Source organism: Serinus canaria, chromosome Z (genome assembly GCF_022539315.1).
Source record: "Serinus canaria isolate serCan28SL12 chromosome Z, serCan2020, whole genome shotgun sequence".
In the NCBI taxonomy this organism is placed as follows: Eukaryota; Metazoa; Chordata; class Aves; order Passeriformes; family Fringillidae; genus Serinus; species Serinus canaria.
The window spans coordinates 48,007,105-48,034,015 of NC_066343.1; the positions used below are offsets into that span (position 1 = coordinate 48,007,105).

A 26,911-nucleotide genomic window follows, 5' to 3' on the forward strand; every position below is an offset into this window, starting at 1 on the left:
TTTAATTCTCTAACATTTTAAGTAAGATGCTTAGAGTCGCAGATATGGAATCCAAACTTAGTATAGAGTTTAAAAAGTGCATTAAGTTGTATCTATTACTAGTACAATGAATAAAAAGTGCTCTCTGTAACTCAGATGCACAGTTATGTACTAAAATATGTACAGTAGAAATAGATACTGTAAAAAAGTGTTGTGGAAATCTACACTTAGTTAATATTTAATATACTTTGCATCCTTCTACCTCAATCTTACATTTCACAGACTACAGTATTTTTACTAATCTCAGTATCAAAAATTTAAAATACTCAACTCATTAAAAATCTTATTTGTTTTGAAGCTTAACTTACTGCTTCAACACATTATTACCAAAAAAAATTTAGAACAATTTCCCAAGCAAATGAAGCAGTGCAAAGCCTGCTCATAAATGCAAAATTCTTTCAAACTCAAGGTTTCCCACCCACACATTGCAGGATCTAGAATTAGTTATGACCAGAGAAGGGACCAAAAAAATCCCTAAACTAACTTGAAAAAACTCTACCCTTAATGCCCTCTTCTCCAGTTCAGGATCAGTTTCAAGCCCTCAGTCACGAAGTTCTCAATAACAAATCTCTACTATTAGTACAGATCTGAAATTTTGCACACAATTACTCTACTTGGAATAAAATAAATCCAAATTAAGTAACACAAATTTGCTTCAATGGGAGCTCTCCTTCAGCCCTATTTAGAGGAATTCCACACCAGAAGTAATTAAAAAAAATTTTAACAAAAACCTTACTTGGAAAAAACAACTGTAAAAATTTGGTTATATGGTTTTTTTTCTTATGTAGAAAGGATGTATATTCTTATATAGAAAGGATATTCTTATAAGGAGAAGATACTAATACTTCACAAACATTTAGGCATGAAAGACATCATTGCTGCCAATGGATTTGCTATATACAACTGAAAAGTGTTATAAATTTTTTAGTATTTTTTTTCTTGGTTGCAATATTGAACTTGCTTTCTTTGATTCCAAGCTTCTTCAAGAAATTCTCGGTTTACAGAAACCAAATAACAATATGTGATGTCCTCAAAATAGTATCAGGTGCACTTACTCATCATACTTGATATGATAAATAGCTTCTTCATCAGTGTCCATACAGTCTGAATAAGATGTGGAAGGTGTACTGTCCAAACTATTTGCATTTTCTCTAGAATGATCTTGATTTAAGTTTCCATTAGTCCTTTTGTAAGTGCTACCACTCTTCCCTTGAGCTTTACCATTCTTATGTCCCTTTGTTGCTCGGGTAACATTTTCTATATGAGCTTCAAACCAGGCTCCAATGTTGACATCACGGGCATCCACCAATTCATTTATCTAAAAGGAAAATTCAATAATGAGTTTATGCTTATTTTATAAAACACCAATTAAGAAAAAAATAAATCAGACAACTTACTGTGCTACTGCCTAACTTTGTTTTACTGATAAAAACCAACTATAATAACTAGTTGCAAGTTCAAGTAATATGCAGTCATAAATACTTTTATTTGCACTTCTAGTATTTTATTATTCTTCCTTAATTAAAATCTAGTATAAATATAAATTATATGTCATTTTAAAAAGCAAGGCTAACTTTCTTTCCCCCTTCAAATCCAAAAATTTGCTGATCTCTTCCATTGCTCTTTCCTCTTGTTTCACCCACTGTTCTTTATGGCTATGATAAGCACACACAGTATTAAAATACTAGCTCAAAACCAAAGAGTTTACAGACCTTCCTGACCCTCCAACCTGGAATTATTTTTTAACTTTCTACCTTTCTATCTTGCACGATTTTTTTAATCATTAAAAACTCAAGGACAGATAGGGAAAAAATCTAACTAGGTTGCAACCAGAGTCAGCCAGAATGTTATGACTGTAAGAAATAGAACTCATCTCCAGAATTTCTCCCTTCTGTACTCACAGTATTACTACTGGTATTAAGCAACCAAACCATTTTACTATTCTAAATCTTGTTGCATTTTCTCAAGTCTTCAGATAATAAACAGATGTTCCTTTAATAATATGGAGAACACGGAAAGAAAATATTTAAAAACCACTTCAACAGTACACCAACTATAAAAAAATTATTACAACAGAATTACTGTAGATTAAAAATCTTTAATTATCAATATGAGACACATGCAGATATGCATATACATAAATACACATATGGTTGAAGCTACAGTCTTTGTCAGGTACCAACATTATGTGAGACAGATACTTACACACTCCAAAGACTAACTTCTAAGATATGAATAATCTTATTGTATTTTCACAGGAGCAAAATTCAGTAAGTTTTAGTATTTAGAGTGAAGCAATCCTTCAGTATCTGAAAGCACAACTGACAGCAGTTTGAGCTAACAAGTTTATCCCATTAAAGGAATTCCTGGTTTATTCTTGCCATTCCTCTTCTTCAGATAACTTCCCAAACCTAATGTTTTGTTCTTCTGCATATGCAAAATACCAACCTGTATTTTTATTTTTACTTTCTTAGAATTTACAGTATTCAAAGTACAGCTTATTACCAGGATGACAATTTCAGACACACGATAAACAAATCGGAGAGGGACAGACTTAGTTTAAATCTATCAATCTATTTTAAACATAAACAGTGAATTCTGACACGTCTAAAAGGAAACTTCATTAAGGCATCCCTATGTAATCTTACATGTTTGAACCAGTCGCAGCTCAGTGGTACACTTTACTTCCTCTTCTCCAAAATACAGCTGAATGAGATGCACACTATTAAGGATTTCCCATCTGCTGCTACTTCATGCAACCAGTTATGCAAGTGCCAAAAAGCCATGTTAGACAAGTTAAAATCCATCATATCCAGACCCAGAACAACAAAAAAAGTAAAAATAATAATAAAACAATACATCAATGTAAACTCCCTTAATCATTCCTTTATAATACATGCATATGTAATTAGATGTGAATAATTACACAACATACTTCCCACACTTGCAAAGAGTAAGAGCAAATAATTATTACCTAAGACTCCTGAGGAGCATAATATAATTATTTTGTGCATGTGGAGTTTGGTTTAAGAACTGTTTTATTAGTAGCAATTTGTGAATAGTATTAAACAAACACTGATTTTAATTACAGATTCCATTTGTATGGTTTTTAGTCCAAGCTAGTGCTCTTGGCTAAAATGGTTTTACTGCAGTCAGTGTTTTTTGAAAGAAAAATTGACCACATTAGAATCACAAAATGAAACATATGCTTCTGTAAGAGCTTTGTTTTTTCTAACATCATTTCTGCATGCCCAAGTCACTGTTACTGTAACTGCTCTCTTGCAACTCATCCTGTTATTCTTATTTTTGGCCATTGCTTAGCCAAGGTAGTGTTGTTCACTCATGTCAAGTCCATCTTGGGATGGTCTCCCAGTTCTTAGACCAGACACCACTAACAATTCTAAGTAACACAGAACAGAGTTGCACATAAATCCATCCACTACTAGTCCTTCAGAGCCCACAGAACTGTATCAGATGTCAGGTACAACTGGGCTATAAAACAAGCTAAAATATTCTGATTTATATAATATAGAATGACCACACAGAGAAACTGTTTAAATCACTATTTTAACCATCTAACAATAATTTATTATTAACTGAGTTCCAATACCATTAGTAGTAGTTAGCTCTACCATTATTTTTTAATAGTTTTTTGAATTGCAGGTTCCATACCAACTAACTTTCCTTCTGGTAGCTGAAATCAGAAAGAGAGAGCAGGGCACAGAGGTTTGGACTACACACAGCATGGAGTAAGTAATAGGTATCTTGCTGAGTCTAGCACTGGATGAAGATCCAATGAGACACAGGACTTTGCTAAACAGAGTAAATTATAACAAAACATTTCTTCAAGTAAATAAACTACTCATTGTTTGACAATGAAATACATGAATCACTAAATACATCCACCTATTTAGCCACCTAATGTACCTTTAGTTTACTAGGCTCTAGGCCTTTTTCCTGACTTGTATTAAGTAAGTTTGCAATCTTTGAACTACAATACCAGGTAAAAATACATTCTTCAAAGTTTTCAAATACTGTAATTAGAAATCCTTTGTATCTAATCATACTGTTATCTATAAATAGCAAACAGTGAAATGATATACCCTTAATTTTCTCTAGATATATTGAAAACACATTTTGACTGAAAAAGTAATACTTCACAAGTACTGAAGGAGAAAGTTTTAGCACTCTAGAATGAAACATCACAAAAATTTCAGCTGACTTGACAAAATAGGTTTCCTTGAGTATGCTTGCTGATATCACCATTCTGTTATATTTTCTGATTTAATCCTGAACAAAGCAGCTAAGAGACTGCTTGATATTTAACAGATTGAAATGTAACATTCTTGAAAAATAAACATTTTATTACTCTTTTCCTCAGATCAGTCTATCTGCTGTGTTCTCCCATCTCCCCATCCTTTCTCATATTACCTTTTACACTCCTTGATTAATTGTAAAGGTTAAGAACTGAAGAGCTGGAGCTCTTCCCATTGAATAAATGGATATAAAAAAAAGGAAGCACACAAGCTTAAGTTTCCATATTTAAACTACTGATTTTGTGACTTCCTGATTCCTCAGAGAACAAACAGAAGTCTAACTGAAATTACCTTGCATATGTGTGGCAGCCTCTGTTGCATTAAGGCTACAGAAATTTGGCAAAGAATGAACCCCCCTGGTGTCCCAGCTGGACTTCAAACATCAGAGGGCTGGGTGCCACTGGACTTGATTCCTGATTAATTCAGCACTATGGTTGTGTTCAGTAACATGCACAATCCAGATTCATCAATAGTGCAGCTCATTGAAGCAACAGGAGGCAGGTTCAGGACTGCCAGCGAGCAATGCACTAACCACAGTGTGTTAATATGTGTCATGACAGAAGGTAACAGTAACAGATCTGTTAGCACTATAAACACCTCTATGTTAGTATACTATATGTTAGTACTTACATATATATATATATGCTAATAAATGTTTATATATATGTGTGTGTGTGTGTGTGTGTGTGTGTATGTATATATAGAAAATTACATATAATCTATAATTCAGCTATAATAATAACTATTCCCAAACATTAATAAATATTCATATGTGTTTTAATAAATATTCCTGGGTCTGCTCCAATGCAACTGGGAGGTACAAAGCCCACCTAAATGTGTCCCTTCAGGGAAGGCAGAGAGACACTGTCAGCCTATACCAAGCAAGCAGAGGTGTTTTCCCCTTCTGTCTTTGTCCCAAAAATACCACTTCTATATTATAATTTTTGGTCCTACCCAAAAGGAACAATTTCATGTTACAGGTGGGGTTGTGGTGACTGCGGTCTTACACAGACATGTTCTTTTTTCATCTACATTCCTAGGTGTGTGAAAATTACTATGCAAATTGGACTTAATGAAGATCTTAATAACTTTTAGTCAGAATTTACAATTGATAGAAAAGGTAAAATAAACACTTTAGTCCATCTGCTGAGGAGGCAGTAAAGGCTCTCTGATGTCTCTGCCTGATAGTCTTTGTGCACATCCTTATCTCCATAAAGAAAACAGACTTTTGGCAAGGCTTGTCATGCATGGTGAAAGAGTGAGGCCAATGGCTGGTGCAGCTGCTCCTCTGTACCCCACTGTAACAACATAGGGTCATGAGCCCTCTGCTTCACTCCAGACATTGCTCCATCCCTAGACCTTGCTTGAGCCAGGTGCAAGAGTGACCCAGCTCAGGGTTTTCTCTGCCACATTTGTTAATTCTTCAAAGTCTTAAGCACTGTAGCAAGTTGCATTTATGGTAACCTCAATCTCCTTTTCCTCCTCTGTAATTGTGGACATTTTCTAGCAAAATAATTATTGTTATGGGTATGTCTTATCTAAGAGAAATGCTAAAATTCCCATTCAGATACATACATAGATAGATACAGATATACATAGATATATTCATATACACACATTCTACTAAATATTCAATAAGCTAGCAATCCGGAAACTGCCCCTTTTCTGTTTAAATTAAACTTTTGGTACTCTGATGTAATCCTTCATAACAATACTGAAAAATTCAACAAGGTACAAATTAAAAGAATACTAGGTATGCAATTCCTAAAAAAAACCTACATTAAAAAAGGTATCACTACATAACATATAGCTTAAAGAAATTGTGTATTTCCACAATTTATATAGTTCTAATGCAGCACTGAAACATTAGTACTAAAACAATTATTTGGAATGCTTGAAGAAAAAAGAAGGGTAAAAGCTACACTTTGACATATTTTCTTTATTAGCCTCTTTTGTTCACAAGAAAGTATTTGTTTCACAGCTGCTCCAAGTTTTTCAAGAATGTGTGTTTCACAGCTACTCTAAGTTTTTCGAGACAGCTGTGTTTTGAAGAACACAGTGTGTCAAAGTTTAAGAACTCTCCTGAAAAGTGAGATTGGTCCAAGGGACATGCTCATGACTCTCCAAGAGTCAGTTTAAATTATGTGAATTTCATTTAAGCCAAATTGGGGAACTGAATAATAAAAGAAAGCAATGAGGATACACTCTTTGAAACAATAATACTTTTCTTAAAATAAAATTAAATCTGCAGGAGTGAAGTTTGTACATACCTTGTACAATCCAATGCCAGGATCAATGAGAAACGAGCGAGATGAAGTAGATGGTTGACTGGGCGATCCACTATTTGTTTTTTTGACTTTGTTTTTACAGTTGGAAACAGCACAGGGATTAACTTCTCCATCCTGATCTGTCACAGATGCAGTGGTAGGAGCTTCAGAATCAGAACGTATTAAAAGCTGAACTATGTCATTTAGTCCAACATTGTAGTCAAATAAAGTGTGTCCATCTTCAAGCTGTCAAAAGAAATGTGTACTTGTGAAACTCTACCTTAAGCTACCTAAGTAGTTTTTAAATCTTCTTTTTATAGACAATAATTGCGCAGACTAGAAGAGGGAAGCCATATCTTACTGATTAATAAAAACCTATGTCTTGAGTATATGAAAACACAAACTCCTCAAGCTAACTGCAACCATAATTTCATTGATTAAAAATCACTGGAAGGCTTAAAACTAGGAACAGACATCTCTACAGACAGATGTCACCTATCTACAATTAAGCTAAGAAACACAAAAAAATGACAAGTTGTGCACTAGGAAATACAAGAAGCAGTACTGCTGCTTTGCTCAGTTAAATACCCTTAATGACTTAGAGCATCTTTGAAGCAGAGATTTGATTCACCTGAAAGTATAATGCATTGCTTTGAGATAGCAAAATTAGTATTAGCTACACTTAACTTCACACTGCAGTGGGAGAAAAACATGCATGATTGAAAAACAAGCACGTCTAAATAACTGACATTTTTCCATACTATTCTAGCAACAAAAGTTAACTACCCCTTTTCTGAAGAACAACATTGTTGTTATTATCAACACCAATTGATGTTTAAAAAATTTTTTTCAAACAGAACAGGTTTCATCAGCTTGTGGACAGTATCCATACAACAAGAAAAAGGGGGGAAGAAGGAACAGAAAAAAAAAAAGGAGCACCTGTCCAGTTTCTCACTAATAGTTTTCTCTAACATTCAAATGATCTCAGGATAGACAAAACTGGAACCCATATTTCTTTCTCCATCCCCTCTGCTTTTTCAAAACAACTCTAAATGGCAGGGGACTGTTACGAACAGAAGCTGACAGTCAATCAATGAACCAGTTCTTCTTCCATGAACTTAAAATCTTGTAAAAAAAAAATTAACTTTCCCTACTGCTGATAACTACTGTACCCACAGCTGGGACCCATAAACAGGAGTATTCTTAGTTTGAGTTGAAGCTGACACAGCTGATCAACAGGTACAGGAAAGAATCTTACTCAGCTGCCCATTTTCAAATCAGTTTAACAGGCAGCACACAAAACCATACTGAAGATTTTCATGCTGTAACTACTAAAGGAATGCAAGTCGTAAAGCAGAAATCTCCAGTAGCTGTGATTGTCCAGGTGACTACCAACACCACTTCATATGCCTGGGCCTTCTTCATACTGAGAAGGTGCTCAAGTACCGTCTTCCATCCCACCATGTCATAACTGCCTACACTTTTGACAACTCTTTCACAAAGGGCGTATAAGTGTTCTTGCAGTCCTACTACAATCCAGGATTTGTGGGCTTTTCACACTACAAGCATTTTCACTGTTAGAAGGTTTGAAGCATTATTCTTATATTCAAAGTACAAATAAACCCAAAACAAAAATAATGATATTGCAAAAATGCCCTGGAGGATATATGCCCATTGCTACTGCTTCTGATCACTATTCCAGGCCACATTTAAGATTAAGGCCCTCCGAAGTGATTTTTCTTGGATGCAAATGGTTAAAAAGTTCAGCAGTACATCTGCAAAAGAGACCAATTCTGAAATAATGAATAAATTGGATGTTATTGGAGACATAACTTCTCCATTTTTCTGTTCCAACTGGATTGTACAGGCTGTGGCAGAGATCACAGTGTAGTTCCTAGAATCCTGTGGTATAAGGAAATCTTCTGAAAGCTAATGCACTGGAGAAAAAATGATAAATTTGCTCCTGTAGACCAAAAGTATGTAAGTAGATACAGATGAAAGCTTTGCTCTCCTGCCTTTGTTCCTGCTCTCTCAGGACAGGTCCTGTGCAGACTGACAGAAAAATATTTTGGGGTATGGCAGTTTAAAATTTGAAGTTAATTCAGTAAAGACGTAAATCTGAACAACCTGAATTATCTACAATATCTAGGTAAATGTCTTATGTCTAGTCTTTGCAATCTATTCTTCAGTCATGATTGCAGATTAAGTTATATAATTAATTCACAAGTAAGTCCTCCCTATTGGCATGAAAGGTAAAAGAAACCCCAACTTAAAAAAAAAAATTAGGGGAAAAAACAGAATCTGTCCTAGAATGGTTATATTCAACATACACAGAAACAAAGATTTAACAACTCTAGGCCTTGAGTAACAAGCTGCCTTCTCTAACAACACACACACATACCACCATGCCCAAACTACCTATCCCTCTACAACAGTAAGACAAGTCTCCTCTTCATAGGTGTTCAAAACCCATCTGTACACATTCCTACTGACCTGTTCAAAGTTGCCCTGCCTTGGTGGATGTGGATTGGACTAAATGACCTCCAGAGGTCCCTTCCCCAACCCTAAATAATCTGTGATTTGGTCTAGTCAGCTCTGATGAACATGAACTAAACAGTCAGCCAAACAAACTGATGACTGCAAAGTCATCTAATTTACAGAAAAAATGTATAAAAAATTAGACTATTGAATGGTTGAGAAAGTGGTTGGATGGTGACATCCAGAAGGTAATGGTCAATGGCTCAAAAGATTTAATTAATCTTCATTAATAACAATAGAGTTGAGTGCACTCTCAGCAAGTTTGCAGATGACACCAGGCTGAGCGATGCTGTTAGCACACAGGACGGGATGTCCAGAGGGACCTGGACAGGCTGGAGAAGTGTGTCCATGAGAATCTCATGAGGTTTAATAAGTACAAGTGTAAGGTGCAGCACCTGGGTCAGAGCAATCCCCTGATACAAACACAGGCTGGGGATGAACAGACCAGAACAGCCCTGCTGAGAAGGGCTTGGGGTGCGGGTGGGTGAGAGGCTGGACCTGACCCAGCCATGGGCACTCACAGCCCAGAAAGCCAAACGTGTCCTGGGCTGCATCCAGAGCAGAGTGGCCAGCAAGGGCAGGGAGGGGATTCTGCCCCTCTGCTCTGCTGAGACCTGACCTGCAGTGCTGCATTCTCAGCACAGGAAGGACATGGAACTCTTGGAGTAAGTCCAGAGGAGGCAAAAAGTATGATTGGAGGGATGGAGATGGAGCATCTCTTCTACAAATTAAAAAAAATCGAGATTTTTTTCAGCCTGGAGAAGAAAAGGTTTAAGAGTCACCTAATTGCAAACTTCCAGTTCACAAAGGGAGCCTACAAGATGGAGAGGAATCTTTAATAAGGGCATGTAGTAACAGAACAAGAGGCAATAGCTTCAAACCTGAAAAAGAACTGGTTCAGATTAGATATGAGGAAGAAATTCTTTACAGAGGGTGGTAAGACACTGAAACAGGTTGTCCAGAGAATCTGTGGATGCCCCATTCCTCAAAGTGTTCAGGGAGAGATTAGATAGGGCCAAAGCAATCTGTGTGTGAAAGGTGACCCTGCCCATGGCAGTGCATTTGGAACAAGATGATCTTTACAGTCCTCTGGAACCCAAACCATTCTATGATTCTGTATTCGGCCAAAGTGATTGTGGCTTGTTTTTTCCCCTCTGTTTTTATCACTTATACTCTCTGCAGGAATATTTTATGACACCAGGTTATTCTATGACTAGTGAGGTCACACTCAAGTCTCAAAACACAGTAACAGATATAAGATTACTATAAACACACTTCACATGTCTCCTACTATGATAGGGAAAGAGCTCCTGTATTAGCAAGAAGTATGAGCAACTGTATAACTTTAGACAAAGTTAATACACTGCAACAGTGTCTGCTTCTAGAAACAAAGCGGAGAACCAAAGAAACTCAACCAGCAGAATCAATCACAAACCTTTTGACTTGCAAGAACCGATATGTGAATCTGCAAGTATACCTATGCCTAGCCATTACTTCATCACTGACAACTGAAATTCCTGGAGTAACAAAGTTAGAAAACAGTGTTGAAAGAAATCCATTTCACACAGGAGAGCAGATGGTTTTTCTGATGGTTTTATGATGCTTTTTCTTGAATTACAGTAGACAATTTATCCCATTCTGCTGCATAAAGACACTAAGAAGATTCCCTAAAAATATGTTTGCTGGACAGCACATTAAAAGAAAAGAAACAAACATTACATGCTTAATAAGCATTTAAAGTCACTTGTCAATCACAAGTTTATATACGCAAATGAGAAACAAAAGTAATCACACAAGTATCAGATAATCAGTCTCCTTCAACTCAGCTATGATTCTCAATGGGTGATTAGAACATGTACTAGAGCAAAAATAACTGAACAGGCAATTTCATTTATGAAAGTTTACTAGCTCTTCTGATCCTACTGCCATAAGAAAAAGATGGATTTTTTTTCCTTAGCAGTAGATTTCACTTTCAGTTTCAATTCCTCTTAAAGACTGGCATGCTTCAAAAGCCTTTATGGCTTCATTAACATATTCTGAATTAAATGACACTAAAGAGCAACTAGCTTTACTGTATCTAATACTCTATCTCTATTCTAAATACAAATAAATTGATAAAAAGATTACATCTTCCAAATCATCATGTGTTACAGACACTATCAATTTCAAAACAGTCCCGGAGAAGGTTTTTATAAATACTTAAAGGTAATACAGCACTATGTTTACACTACTATGCAAGAGAAGCCATAGAAATGCAAAACTGGAATTGATACCTACCTACTATCATTGTTAGAACTATCCTGAAATATCAAGCCACAAATTACTTTAAAAACCTGTAGAAGCTGCACTTACATGAACAGGAATAATCATGCAGAGTGTGGTATGATACTGCATTACTTGGGTAAAAAAAATTGCCTGACAAGTAATTTACCAATTACTATCACAGTAACTACAAGTCCCAGCAGAAGGTCAGCTCATTACAGCTTCTACAGAAGGTACAGAGACCTCCCAAGAAAGCACATAGTAATTGTTAATGCATGATCCAGGAGTAGGGTGACCTTAATCCAGCCATTGCACTTGACAATCAAAATCTTTATTCACCTGTGAAAGTATGCCTTTAAGCATCTTCAGAGGCTTTCTTTTCCAAGAAATTTGCCCGGATCTAGCAATACAGATGAAATAAACTATAATAATGCAGAATGAACTCTTTAATTAACAAAGTAGAATGAAAAATTAAGTGACATAATCTTATTCTGCACAGACATTATATGCACCTGGCAAATTTAACAGGAAAGTCTAAGAGCAAAGATCTTGAAGTTCAGTAAAAAACTTGGTTAAAAGTTTGTTAGAAGTTATCCAGAGGGTATTAGTCTGAAGAAATCAAGAATCTGTAATGTCCAGCTGGGTACTTACTGGAAGCAAGCAAAGCAGACTTCCAGAATTTAATGTATTTTCCATCCTCAGATTGATGTACAAACCTAACTTTTTTTGCCTAAGTAGGCTGTTGGAATTAAATTCCACAGAAACATTCAAACATAACTCTAATCAGCACCTAGTAACAGAAAACTCAAAATCAGCTTTTTAGCATGTAACAGTGAATACTGGGCAATGGGATCGGCTCAGGAGAAAAACAATGCAATAACCTTTACTACCCAACACTGCACCCTTAGTTTATGGGCTTCAGCCACTCTCAGAGTGTGCTCAGTTTGCTTACATTTTCCAAGGTGAAAGAGAACCTGACCAGTATTTTTAATTTCACGTGAAAAAACTGTACCTCCACCTGAACTCAATTCAAAAGAATGCTTCAAAAGCAAAATAAAGGGGGAATCTAGTAGCCAACCATCTAAGAAAGTTAATGTCTTTACAAATTTAATATAGGCTGACTTCAAGAGATCCACTTCCTCCTCAAGCAACTGTAGTTTCAACAGTTTTTGTTAGAGGTTCCATACAGTTTGCTCTGTCAAAAAATATTTTGTCTGGTGATCATTCTACTAAAACATCCACATTCTTCTGTCACATGGGGCAGTTTTGATGCCATCAGTGAAGTGTTTTAGACATGTATCAGTAACTGTTGAATGCCCAAGGCATTTCCAGTCCTGAACAATGCAAACAATCCATTATATCAAGAGGATAAGAAGGTAAACATCTTTAAGCAGAGACTGCACATCTACAAGATTTACAGGCTCACATGTCTACAGCAGACCAGTTCTGAAGTGTGGGCTTGGGCTTCACTATACTTTTTCCACATTTAACTGAGGTTTTTGCATATATATTCTGCAAGACAAACACACTCTGTTCATTCTGGTTTTCTCTGGTACTCCTGTTCTCCTAACTCTCCTCTCCTTATTTTTAGCAGAGATCCTAATACAAACCAAATAGCTACACCTACTAATCTTACACAAAATCTAACTACAATACAAATTTACTTTTCTAAATAGGAAATAACTTCTATCATGTGTGAAAAGATATACCAAAAATATACCATGGGTCACCCTCAGAAATAAAAAAAGAAATCCCAGGTTAAGACTTACTACTGCTTTTTGTCCTGATTTGGATTTCATGGCTTGCTGTTAAAAAATAAATGCAAATGGAAAATCATTCCCTAATTTCAAGAAGGAGAATTTACTCATCAATTAAAAAGATTTTTAAAAAAGATAAAATCATTGCTGTGCCTTTGCTCTCTCTTTTAGAAAAACACCAGAAAAGGTGAATTATCTGGACAACCAAGTTCTCTGACAGGCTCTAGATCCATATTCCTTCAAAACAGAATAGACAGACTGCAACATTTCATAACACAGTAACCAAAGAAGTTATTGTTGTCTGGAGAATATGGTCCAAATTAGACTCAATTCTGTCAATTTTTTGCCACAAAACGCACATTTCAAAGCACTCTAGGAGAACATTTGAATATGTGATGCCACCAAAAACCCCAAGTAGGTGACACAAACTAGCCTTTATATCAGAGAATACGCTCCCTTTTGACTGCTTATGTGTGTTATACAACAGCTAAAGACCTGCCCTAGACAAAAGGAAAAAGGCAGTCATAACACTGAATAATATCAAATGATTTTCCATCAATCAACCATATCTTAAGTAGGTATCATAGACTCAGAGAGATTCCCACAGTCTCAACAGAAAGCATACAGTGAAAATAATTCTTAAGTAAGAAGAATATGGAAGCTTTCATAATCTAAAAAAGGCTATTCTACAACTGCAGTTACAACCAAAGAGTTTGATTGTACCACAGTGTAAATATGCTGAAAGTCTGGCATGCTATAAAAAGCCATGCAACATAGAAACAAATTACGGAATCTTGTTGCTGATACAGTCTGCAATTACACATCAATCTTGGTATAAACATAATGATAAATGTACATTAGTCATCTTCATACTCAATCAAAAAGACTAGCTTTCTCTGAGAAGACATTGACACTTCTCCTGAAGTTCTGTACCTAAAATTAAGAACAAAAGCCTACACTCTCCAATAATGAGATGGTTTTACACCTCTTCTACAAAACTATTTGCAGGGTGTATAGGTGGTATCAACAAATTTTACCTTTTGGTCCAAAATAAATACAATCCAAAATAGATTCCAGTGCACAACATTAGTACCAACACAAAAACAGCAGAAAGTCAAGAGCTGCAAGATTTCTTGATATTATCAGAAAATCACAGTAAAGGCAGCTATGTTCAGTCTCAACTAATGACTTCAGAGGGTTCAAGTCTGCACCTCTTCCCAGTTAAACTTTTTATAAATAAGTTTATGTATTGAAGATTATTTATTCTTTTGTTACTTCTATACAGAAAAAAAAAGTTAATTTACATATGGTAGTTTCTTCTTGGATGAAACTCTAAGTCCCATTACAGGAACATTTGCTCACTAACTTCTAGCTGGAAGTTAGAGCAGCAAGGTTTCTCTTCTTTTGCCATTCTAAGGAGCCTTCTAATTAAGTAAATAGAAGCTCATGGTGTCTTCTGGAGGTTCTTTGATATTGTTTGATACTGTCATTAAAAAAAAAAAAAAAAAAAAGGCAAGCATGTCAAACTATATAGCTGCATAGAGATCCTCAGCAGCATGGAAAGAATCATCCATCCCTGTGCTGATTAGATGAGAAGGGTCAAGTACCTCCTGTATGATGGTATGGGCTTCTATAGCAAAGGTAACTGAAGTTCAGCAACAGTGGTGCCAGCGAGAGCAAATGGCTATCTGCAGCTTGTGAGGACACCTGTAATGAAGAACTGGTTATTATCTCAAGCTTCCATAATCAACAACAAAAATCTAAAAACCACACGAAAAAACCCCAATGACCATTTTTACATAATTTTACAGTTAAATCATTAAGAACAGAGGTTTAATTAATAGCTTTTAAAGAATAGAATCCTCTCATAACTATCTGTATTATTGATATCAACATTTGACTACATATTATCATGGAAAATCGTCATAATCTAGTGTCAGTGTATGCCTTGCATTCTGCATCTAAGGGTTTGCAGAGTTCTTTATAAAAAAAAATATTCCTTTTCCAAGAGCTTCCAGACTAATTTTGAAAAGTACATGTACTAAACTATCCTAACCAAATTACATGAATGTGTGACTCAAGTGTGCAGTGTGACTTTTGGGGATGTCCTGCACAGGATGAGGAGTTGGATTCGATGATACCTGTGTGTCCCTTCCAACTCAGTGTACTCTGTGATTCTGGGAATAAATATACCTACCATAAAATGGCATAAAGTTGGCTGCAATTTCTTAGAGGTTACATAATGCTCTTTCAGGTTCCCAATACTTAAACAATACATACAAAACAGTATAAAGTATTCCGTTTTCATCTATGCTTCTTTTCTTTGCCTTCAGTTTGTTTAGGTGGTTTAAATAATAAAGACAATCAGATCCAAGAACAGTAAATTGCATTAGTAGCTTTACAGTAACAATTTAACAAAAAGATAATTCAGTAAACTTCTGCAATTATATAATAAAAATTCACTCACAGGCCCAGCAAACCTACTATCAGGTAAGTTTTGAGTATACACCACGAATTCACTATGCTGCAAATTCTGGCATGCAGTCTGATCGTATCTGACCTGAAGACTCCAGATGACTCTCCTCACACTACAGGGCTACTTGTTGCCAGCTTCATCAAAGAATGGCAATTACTTCCCTTCTAAGGTTTCTTCAAACTGTTTCTCTAAAACAAAAAACTTAACTGCTCCAGCTGAAGATTTCTCACCCCAGATTTCTGCCTGAAGCAGATGGGGTTTGGACAGCTTCAGCTGAAAATATTTACAATTTTCCAAGCAAAATAAAGCTGGGAAGAGTCTGTGCTAAGAAACTCAATTGTTCTATGAATAGGCTTAGCACTCCCATTCCTGAGGGAAAGACTTCACAAGTATTGCTTTTCAAGCTTTTGGGAAATTCACCCAAGTTGTAAGTATTAAGAAAAACTTCAACATACAGTATACAAACCTGAAGTTTGGAAGCTTCAACTCACATGAGACTCCACCCACTATTCATGTGCAAGCACAGGTTACCCAGAAGCTAGAGGTCTCAAATAATAAAGGCATGCCCTATTGCCAGATTTTTAACTGTGTTTTACTGAAGCTACTTTACCACAAGCATGTTCTCATGCAAAGCCAAAGCTCCTCCACTCCTCTTATTCCTCTATTGTCTCAGTCAAATTTTACAAAAACAAAACCCAAATACTTGGACATTAAGTGTGGGTTTGACAAACTAGACTTTAAATATTCAACTTGCATGGCTAAGTAACACAATGCATACTACCATACTTCTTACTGCACAAAAGCAGAGCTGAATTTCTTCTAGTAAAGTAGACCTGATTTGCAGTAATTTTCAAATTAATAATGATTATTTGAAAAGTAAATAAACTGCTTCAATATTCTCACCTCCTCCTGCTGACTTCAGTTTCCCATGAAACAGCTTAGGAGTGTTTTCATCACCAAAAAGATTAATGACTTCAAAAGTTGTTGTAAGTCACTGACTCCTACATATATCGGCAAAGAAGCCTTTGGGCTCCAATGGCTTTTTCCCCCTACTTTGGTAAGCACTATGGAAAAGATACTGAGATAATGGGGATTTTTAACAGTAGTTGTCTACAAATTTTCACCAAATTCAAATTCCAACAGGATGGGATGATGAGTGAAGCCAACAAAAGACATTAGTTCTTATCTTCCACAAACAGTAAATATTGCTGAAATACAAGAGTGTGCATGTTTAGTTATATGCAAAATGTAAGTAGGTATTAATACTCTTACAGTATTACAGAAAATCTCAAGCTCTCTAGTGCATTTTCAAATTAAACTTCCATGTACTTTTACTGCTCTATTTTTCAGTATTGCAACTGAAAGAAACTAGAAATCCCAAAATGACTGTGACTTGGCTCTACAGAAAATCTGCTCTTGTAGGTCAAAATGCAAAGATATCTCCTTCACTTTCATAAATAAACAGAGAACTTTCTATTTTTAAGTATAGCTTCACATGCTTTCCAATTAGGAGAAAGAATATGCTGCTGGAAATCAGATTGTTGTTTTGCTTTTCTGAATTTCTCTAAGAACAAGTTTACTCAACGTTAACACATAACACAGAAAAATATTAGATGTAAATAGTCTGTAATGGAGCAAGGTTAAAACAAGTTTTATTTCAGCATAAGGAAATATTTGTGGCCCTATAGAAAAATCCTTCCAGATAATGATCCACCATCTTCAAGAGGGAAAGCAAGAAACATCACTGCAGGTTTCTATGTTCAGTAGACTTCTCTGGCTAACTGCAGAGTTAAGAATAAAAAAACCTTTCAGACAAAGTTCTATCCCTAATCTAAAATATGCCTTGACTTCTGTGGCTAGTAGATTCATTCAGTTTGGCACAAATGTGGAGCCCCAGAGAGCACAGGATGTCCTGTACATGTTATAGAGTAATACTATCTTGGTCAGTCTTCAGTGTCTCACGTGAATGGTAGGTCCTTCTGCCAGTAAAAGACGCCAACCTATTCAACAGAGTACTATTCCTGGCACTTACAAGAAAAAAAACCACAACACAACAGAAATACAAAGTACAACATTAATGACAACACTAGGTTTCCTAGAGTAGGGTATTTTAACCCTTAAAAACAGACACATGAAGTACTGACCACTTCTTGCATTTGTCTTTGAAGATCAGACAACAGCAAACTACAGAATAGCACATTAACTACATTAACTGGACACAGAGACTCCTAAAAAAGTGCAAAATTGTGGCTCCAGCTCAAAATCTTAGTTGAAATAGTTCTCTACTGCAAGCTAAAAACATGATGCTGCTGAAATTCAGCCTATAAACAATGACTCACTTAGGTTTCTACATCCTTATAACCTCACATACCTCCCATTTTAGGAGGATTTTACTTAGCCAGGCTTCCCACCACTTGTAAAATCCAAGGATTTCTACCAGTTCCCAGACAGACTACAGTAAGCAGCATTCAGTAGCAGGATCTTGGTTCTACTAGCAGACTGTACAGATTTAACCATACTGAGCACTAACCAGATAAAATAAGAAAAGGATTTCACCTAGATAATATTTTTTACAACACATGCAGCAATCTTCAGGAGGTGTTTAAGTTTTCACCTCAGTATGTTCCTTTCTGTTCATCTCACATTTAACTCAACTTTTTATTCTTAATATTAAAATAAATTTTAGTATTTTATTTTATCACAGCCCTAAAAGAATTAAGTTCTTTAGCTTCATGTTCTGAACATCCAGTTTCACTTGTGCAAGAGCAACCCTTCTGATCTTTTTTCTTATGAGCACCATAGAAACAGAAAAACAACCCATAACCAAGAAGACAACTTCAGAATTAATCATGGTAATTACAAGAAAATTAACATTTATGGGGACTGAAACTATAAAAACCCAATTCCCTAACTCTTCACTAACATGATCCCAACCGTGCCCTAAACTGGATATACTGAGTAACAAACTCACACATGCTGCTCATGTAGTCAACTTTAGCTATTATATTTCACTATCTCGTTTTGTCAAGCAAGATATTTGTTAACTAAAATGTTCACAGTAATTGGTTTGGCCACTGTCATATTACACAGTAAAGCACAACTCATTACAGGCTCATCTTCCCTGCTTCTCAGATAAAGAATTTGGGGTAAAAACCTCGGATTTGCCCACATAAACATCTATACCCAAAGAGGTGTGCTAGCACAGAACAAAGCTAAGCAGGTTATACAACTCCAAGACTCATGTTCCTTGATGTGACCCCTTCAGAAAAACACATACTTGTACATTATGTTCCTTAGAGGCCAGCCCTCACAAATGCTGACTGTCACTAATCTGTAGAACACAAAAATCTAGTCATTTGCTATTGGATCAAAACTCTAGCTACTAATGCTTGCCTCCTGGTTAACAGTTTAATTTCTATTTTTTAAGTTTTCTCTACGTGTTTGTAAAGATACACACTTTATCTCTTTTGAGGCAAAAATCTCACTGCTGTGCATTACTCAGCTAGGTGAACGCTTCAACAGTCATCTGCTGTAAGAAGATGCATCTTCGGAGTCACTTTTCCTGAACTGTACCACACATTCGGTGTCTTCCACGTCAGGTAATAGCTGTGCTTCACTTTCACTACTCGAGCACTGCGCACACCTCAGTAGTTTACGCAACGCAGCTTCAAAGGTTACACCCATCAGCGAAGTTACTGCCCGAGGCGACCTATTCGGAACAAATTCTTTCCATCACCCCAGGGGAGGGGAGGTTCCACCTCACGGAACACTTACAGCCAGTCACCCCTGCCACAGCGGCTTCCCGTGGAGGGGACGAAGCGCCTCGCTGGACTACCAGCAGTCGCCCTTTTCCCGCCCGGGACATGCCGGGACTTACAAGTCGAGGACACCGTGGCATCACAACTTCTGCCCGAGCCAATTAACCCCGCGCCGCCGCCTCTCCCGGCCCCGCCACGTGCTGACCCAGGGCGGCGTTTTCCCTGGAAACCGCTCGCGGTCGACTCGCTTCCCGCCGGGGCGGAGGAGAGCGGGGTAGCGCTCTCTCCTTCGCCCTGCATCCCTCCGGCGACTCTGTCATTTGAGCAGGATGAAGGCAGGAGCCGGAGGGAGGAGCTTCTCGCCGCTCAGGTGGGAAAACAAACACACAAAGGGGTCTCACCAGGACCCGGTGAGGGTTTTTACTTCATTAGGGAAAACGGGGGTCCTGGAGCATTCTGTCAGGGTGGGCTCCCCGCTGCCCTCCCTTCCTCCCATACCCAGGAGTAAACAAAAGCGGGAGCTCATAGAACGGCACATGGGTGGAGACGGGGACCCCTGAGCTGCACAAAGAGCCGGGCCCGGAACTAGGGGAGACACCCGAGGGTCCGCCTGCATAGGGGAGCTCCCGCCTCACCTGCTTGCCCCGGTAGAAGAGCCGCTGGCGGTCGGGGCTCACGCGGAAGGTCTCCTCGATCTTCTCCCGCAGGCACTCGATCTTGGTGAGGCGGCTCAGGTCGTCGATGGTCTGGGTCTCCGTGCCGTCGATGGTGCGGACCTGGATCCACATGGTGCGCGCCCTCCCGCACGCTCGGCCGGCCGCGGGCAAAGGATGGGAGACACAGGCAGGGGGTGGGAACGGAGTCCGCTCCGCGGATGAGCGCCCACGGCGTGGGAGGTGCCGGGGAGGGGTCTGGACGCTACCCCTCTTTGTTTGGCCCGACGGGGCAGGAATTTCAAACCCCGCGGAGCGGGCGCGACCCTCCTGCCCGCAATCCGGGCCGCCCGTCCCGCTCGGCGGGGTGAGGGAGAAGGAAGGGGACCCGAGCAGATCCCACGGCGCTCCCCGATCCCGCCGAGGCAGCGCAGATCGCGGTGGGTCCCGGCGGGCCAGCAGCGGGCAGGGCTACGGGGATGCGCCGGAAGCCATCGCCCGGCCCGGGCACTGTTTACCGGGGAGCGCCGCCGCGCTCACATGGAGGTCACGGCGCCAACGCCGATCTCGCGAGAGCGCCCGGCCGCGGCCGTGGAGACAACACGCCGGGGCGGGAGCGGGGGCGGGGGGAGCGAGGGGGAAACGCGGCACCACCACGCCCCCTCCCGCCGCCCGCCGGCCCCGCGCGCTGTCCCCGGCAGGCGCGAGGCCTGCGGGGGGAGCGGTTGGCGCGCGCGGGGGAAGGGCCGTTGGCGTCTCCATGGCGGCACGCGCGGCGTCGGGCGCTGTGAGGGCCCTGCGCCCGGAGCTGGCGGCCGGGCAGCCCCGGCGTCCGTGGGCAACCAGGACCAAAGCTTCCCAGCACATAAAGCTACATGTAACCCTCCACCGACAGAGCTACATGTAACCTTGCCCCAAAGATACGGATTAATTCTGGCGGTCGATACAAATACGGGGCAAGACTAGGGAAGGAAAGAAGAAGCTTCGTTTACGCAGCGAATTTGGCGCACATTTGGCTCTGTGTATTTTTCTGCATTGGGTAATTCTGCGAATTAACCACCAGGCAAATCTGGAGTTACATAGCGGTTGTGGGCTTGCTCCGTTGGGCAGCTGGGTGCCACACATTCCTTTGGTCACTCTGTCACAGGAAGGTGGAGAACAAAGAAAGAAGGTTGAAAGTGAGAAAATGGGCATCTAAATAGCAACCATTTAATCAAAACTGTTAAAATTTAGCTGTAACCAAAAGTTGTGCACACAAAGCAAAATGAGGTAGTATTTCAGTACATAAAATTGACAGGCACCTGTGCACTTATCCTTTTCTACAAAACCAGAGCTTTGTCATGCTTATAGGTTACTTAGGAAGACAAGCACCTTAACTCCTAATATCCTGCTCTTTCTCCTTCTTATCCCAGCTCTCACTGCTGAGTGTGACACAAAATGGTCTGGGATGTCACCAGCCTTCCCCACTGGGTCCCTTCCTGGTGAACTCCCTATTTGCTAGCAGTGTTATCCCAAATACAGGTTCTTATGTCTGTTGTGCAAGAAGCTGACCCATAGGAGATACTTGTCTCTTTCATGTTTGTGCAGAGGTGAACCCACGAAACCAGCCGCGGTCAGGCTGAAAATTTCTACTTTCATAACACAGAAGTACAAGCATACCTAATTTCTAATTACATGCCTGTTGAACTCAAAGAAAGGAAATTTAGCTTAGATATATATAGAAGAAATCTTTACTGTGGTGGTGATGAGACAGAAATACAGGTTGCCCAGAAAAGTTGTGGATATTCCATCCCTGGAAGTGTTCAAAGCCAGTTTGGATGGGGCATTGAGGAACCTTGGCTATTGGAGGTACCCTTGCCCATTACCAGGAGACTGAAACTAGGTATTTTTTAAAGTCCCTCCCAAACCAAACCATTTTATGATTCTGTGATCTTTTGCCCATTTTCATATAAAGATAGGATATATTTTAAATTTATTGCTCATGTTCAGTGTGTAAGGGACTCCATCTGGAGGTGGGTAGCCTAAACTTTAGAGGTATGGTTTTCATGCAGTAAGGAACTAAGTTAATGTAAAGGACACAGGTTTAGCTGATTTTGCTAACTTGAGTAAAATTTATTATGTACTGCCAGACAGTTTCCTACTTATCTTTTGTTCTCAGTTATTCACTCTGCAAAATCTTTTCCTTGAATCATTCATCATACATGATTCTCTCCTTTGTGACCCAGATTTCTCAGTCTGAATATGAGACCATTTGAGATTCATTTGTTTTATCAAAAATCACGTCCTCTTGTTTTCTCTCAAATTCCAAGGGATTTCCCCACACCAGCAAGTCCCACTGTATCTTTTCTCTTATAATTATGTTAGCACCCCTCTTACTGTTCTTTGTATTAATGAAATTTGAGAATCATTTAGCATTGATACTAGCCATCATCATTATTGGATATGTTCTAGAAAGTACATTTTTACATGCTTCCATATTTATATGCATACACTTAAGACACAATAAACAACAAGTGCCACTAGTAAAAGGATAATCAACACAATTGTTTCAGCTGTCCATTATTTGGTAACCATGCTTTTTACCATATTACATGTGAGTCATTTAAAAGTGTAGTAACTCATTGCCACCTCTGCTCCTGTGATCAAAAAGGACACCGCATTCAGGTCTGCAGGCTAAAATGAACAACTTCCCGGTCAAAATTCAGATGTCTCTCTCTCCTTGGTCTAGACAGCTCCTTTTTAAATAATTCACCAAAATCAGCCTTTGATGGCATAAATACATGGGTTGCCTGCGATATTTGCCAAGATGTAAAAATAAGCTCTGTGGTCACACGTCAAAAACACCTGAAGGGTAGAGAGCCACATGTGCCTTTGCAGAGCTGACCTCTTCTTTTATATTACAGGACAATAGGAAGATGGTGAGGTGTTTATAGCTCTTCATGCCATTTACAGACCTTACACACCTCTCTGCTGGGAAAGATCCCTTCACTTGCGTCCCTACTGCAGGGAAAGTTCCTTTAGTTCTCAACTTAGACAGCTGGAGAGTTTGTCTGAGAAAAACCTTCCGAAACTCAATAAAGGCAAATGCAGGGTCCTGCACCCAGGAAGAAATAACCCTATACACCATTGCAGGCTGGGGATGACCTTCTGGAAAGTATCTCTCAGGAGGAGCTGGGGATCCTGCTGAACAATTTTTACCAAAAGTTTGTGAAAATAAAAACTACTTAACACCAGTGTAGCATTAAGAAATGGGCATTCTTTATTCAGCCAGAGGCACAAAGGGTTCTTTCCTCTGAAACATTGTGCAAGCTGAGTACAGAAAAAGCTCCTGTTTTATATAACATTAATTTATTTTCCCAGAATAAATATATATATGATAATCATTTCCCTAAAATCATTAATATATGTTCCCTCCCCTTTGCACCTGTTCTCTTTTGTCCTGGGAGTCTCTGGTGATCCCTGATGGTCCCTGACCCCAAAGTCATACCTAGCCACCTAGGGAACTGGTAAAAAGTTGGCACAACTGGGCTGGTTGCTTTCCAGTTCTTCTTCCTACAGGATAAGTATTGTGCAGTTCCCTAGGCCAGTGGTTTTTGAAGAATAAGCATTGTATTAACCTCCAGGTACAAACAATTTTTCTTCTGGCAGCTTTCCCACCCTTTGAGGCTTGTGAAGCTTGTCTTCTCCTTGAGCCTTCATAAGCCGTACCTTGCTTTTTTACTAACACCATATAACTTTCTTGTGTTTCATGACAAATCATGTTTTTTCAGCACCTCAAAGCAAGCATCATAATCAAAATTATTAATATGATCACAATTATACTTTACAAAAGTGAGGCCCATCAACCAGTCAGAGGAAACCCAAGTCCTTTAAATAGGTTATTTAACCAGTTACTTTCTAATCCTGCCCTTAATTCTCTTCGAGATGCAGCAATATTATCCTCTCTATCATCCAGTTAAAAAGTCACATTTGGAATGTGCACGCAACTATTGTTTAAAGCCAAGCAAGCACATACTTCATGTTACAGCAATAGATCTAAACCAAATCTGTTTTGTGTGGTTGTTTTAGCTGTGGCTTGCAACTGTTCATTTATTTCAGCAATGACCAAGTGAGCTGCACTTGCTAAAGTTTCCATTTATAGAATCAAGTTGTGTATGGCTGGTCTATTCTTAAGGGTGAATAATTGAGGAGCAAGACTCTGAAGGCCATCTCACTATAGTCTCACTATATTGGTATGTTTCCAAGTATTGTCATACTTAACTTCTCCCCACAGCTGGGTTCCCAGTGGTGACTCCTTGCACAAGGGATAGAACATTAGTACTCCTAATGTCCACTGTTCTCTTGATTCTCTTGATGATTAATGTGTGGTCCAAATTCCATTACTTCCTACCTATGCTGGGGGTCCTAATGGTTTTACAATGTCCTGCTGACAGTCTATATCTCTCTAAGTCTCATTGTTTGTTAGGCAAGACCAGGTGCATTAAGAAAGGGAGAATAATTTCTACAAACACATCTCAGCCTTAGAACCTGGGCCACGGATATGAGCTGCTCTACCACAGGATTCCTACTGATGCAAGCAGATATTTGATGTAATTCTGCTTTTCCTTTCTATTTCTCTATTTCCCAAAGTGTTTCCTGAAGTTTTAGTCCCATTATCTTACACTTAAATTGTGGAGGTACTATTATCTGCCCACATGAGGTTACCAATCAGCTGCTGGGATTTTTCATAACTTTTAATGATAGGGCCAACTGCCCATCCTGATTTTTATAATTTGGTTTTTGTTCTAGGTCATTCAGCTTTTTGCTAGGTATTTTTCAGCTACCTCTTTGGCTGTTTTGTCAGCTAATTGATTACCTGTGTTAACTGTGGAGTTTCCAAACTGGTTGATTGTGAGAACACAGCCAGCTGGGACAAATAGTGGTTTTGCCTTAGTAGCATATACAGGAGGCAGTAATCTGAGGCCATGGGAAGCAGGGTATTGAAAGGGAAATAACTAGTCAGGTCATGGCAAGAAGAGTGTGGTCATGAGAGTCAATATGTTAATGGAACTGTTCAATATTAAGTCGTGTTTCTGGTTCTTGTTCTCAGTTGCTTCGGAACCTGTCACACATAAGGTCATGTTCCGAGTTCATGATTGGAACCTTACTCTCAGAATATCCCTATATCTTGTTATGTTCGCCACTCTCCCCGTCTTTTGATCTTGCTCCTCAGACTGTGTGGTTTCTGCATTTGTTATTTTGCTATTAAAGATCTTTTTATTTTTGGGCAAGTTCATAGCACCCACTCCTCTTTTATGCCACACTCCTCCTGGCTAAGCAGGACTAGGATTCGCAGCGAGACTGACTGCGACAATTGATGGGCTTCACAAGTGCATTACAGCCACTTCTTTTGGCTTTTCCATACTCTGTAGTAGTTAACTAATTGCTTTTTTATACTTCCTAGGAGACTCTTATAACAATCCACTTTTCTTTCATATGGCTTCATGGGCATGTATTATCCCAAAACCATTTTTAAATCAGTCCATGTAGTTTACCCTTTGCCAGCACTAAGTGTAAAGCCATTAATTCTGGGTTTTGTGCTGATGTGTTCTTAAATAAAACCTGGACTTCTACTACATGAATCAAGGTTACCCTTGCATACCCAGCTGCACATCTTCCATTTCATACCATGCTCCTCCTACCAGTGTATAGCTCCGGTTCTAGGTCCTGGATAGGATCACTATTGAGGTCCAGTCTTAGGTTCAACATTTCCCTGCTCCAGTAAGGCAACTTGGCATTTTAGCATCCTGCTAAGAAGGCTCATAGATCTTGTACAGTCCTTGGCTCCAGAGTCTGACAAATGGCTTCCTTTTGGCTGCTTCCCAAAGCTTTTTGGCTGCCTTTGCCTTGCAACATAACAAAACCAAGTTATATTACTGCATCACTTTTTTTCCTTTTTGTGCCATTTTCTTTGATATCCTGTATCCAGATTGTGTAAGAAATTTAGCAGACTTCTAGTAGCACTGAAGGACTTCCTTCATTGGTTGCTGGCAGAACATAATCTATATGTTGCAGTAAAATTCTGTTCAGATTTTCCTCTTCCAGCTTTCTGCTTTCTTTTGCCAGCTGATTGCCAGACATAGTGGGGCTGTTCTGAAGCCCTGGGATAGCAGAGCCCATGTTAGTTGAACCTTCCACCCAAGGTTTGAATTCTCCCATTCAAAATCGAACAACTCTGCAGCTTTGATCATCCAGGCATCTCATTTACCCATACCAATATGGTAACAGCACTCTCTACCTCCTCTGGGATTTCTTCTACCTCACTGAATTCCTGTAACATAAAAATCTTTGTATCAATGGCTTTTCATTCAGGTATTTATAATATAATACTCAACCAATTGCTTCCAAGTGAGCAGGGGTTTTGAGCCAATGTCCTGTGAAAAATAAGCATTGTATAACACACTAGGGGCAAATGACTTTTCATTTGCCAACACACCAACCTGTCCATGAGCCAGGACTTTCTGAGTTTCTGTCCATGAGCCAGCAGTGTGCCCCTGTGGCCAAGAAAGACAATGCTATCCTGGGGTGCATTAGGAAGAGCATTGCCAGCAGGTTGAGGGACATGGTCCTGCTTCTCTACAAATCCTGATTCTCCTGCTCTCACAAAGCTGCATCTGGATTGCTGTGTCCAGTTCTCAGCTACTCAATGCAGGAGAGACACGGGGCTCCAGGAGCAGGTCCAGTGGAGGGTGACTAAGATGATTCAGGGACTGGTGCAACTCTTTAATGATGAAATGTTGAAAGAGCTGCCTTTCAGCTCTGTCATCAGTGCCTATAAGTATCTGAAGGAAAAGTGCCAAGAAGAT

At 39.1% G+C, this 26,911-nt stretch overlaps 1 protein-coding gene across 4 annotated transcripts in view; it reads right to left on the bottom strand.

Annotated features, from left to right (window-relative positions):
* UHRF2 (ubiquitin like with PHD and ring finger domains 2) overlaps window positions 1-20,618 on the bottom strand; it is a 72,963-nt gene extending 52,345 nt beyond the window's left edge. For 2 of the 4 annotated variants that reach the window (XM_030236985.2, XM_030236984.2), the window contains exons 1-3: window positions 20,049-20,617; window positions 6,626-6,868; window positions 1,095-1,357 (exon numbers count right to left, since the gene is read on the bottom strand). In XM_030236985.2, the coding sequence (XP_030092845.1) occupies window positions 1,095-1,357; window positions 6,626-6,868; window positions 20,049-20,201 (659 nt within the window). In that variant the 5' untranslated portion in view covers window positions 20,202-20,617. Of the gene's footprint in view, window positions 1-1,094; window positions 1,358-6,625; window positions 6,869-20,048 lie in introns of all 4 variants that reach the window. The other 2 variants (XM_030236986.2, XM_050986515.1) reach the window with 2 other exon arrangements.
* Between the last annotated feature and the right edge of the window lie 6,293 nt (window positions 20,619-26,911).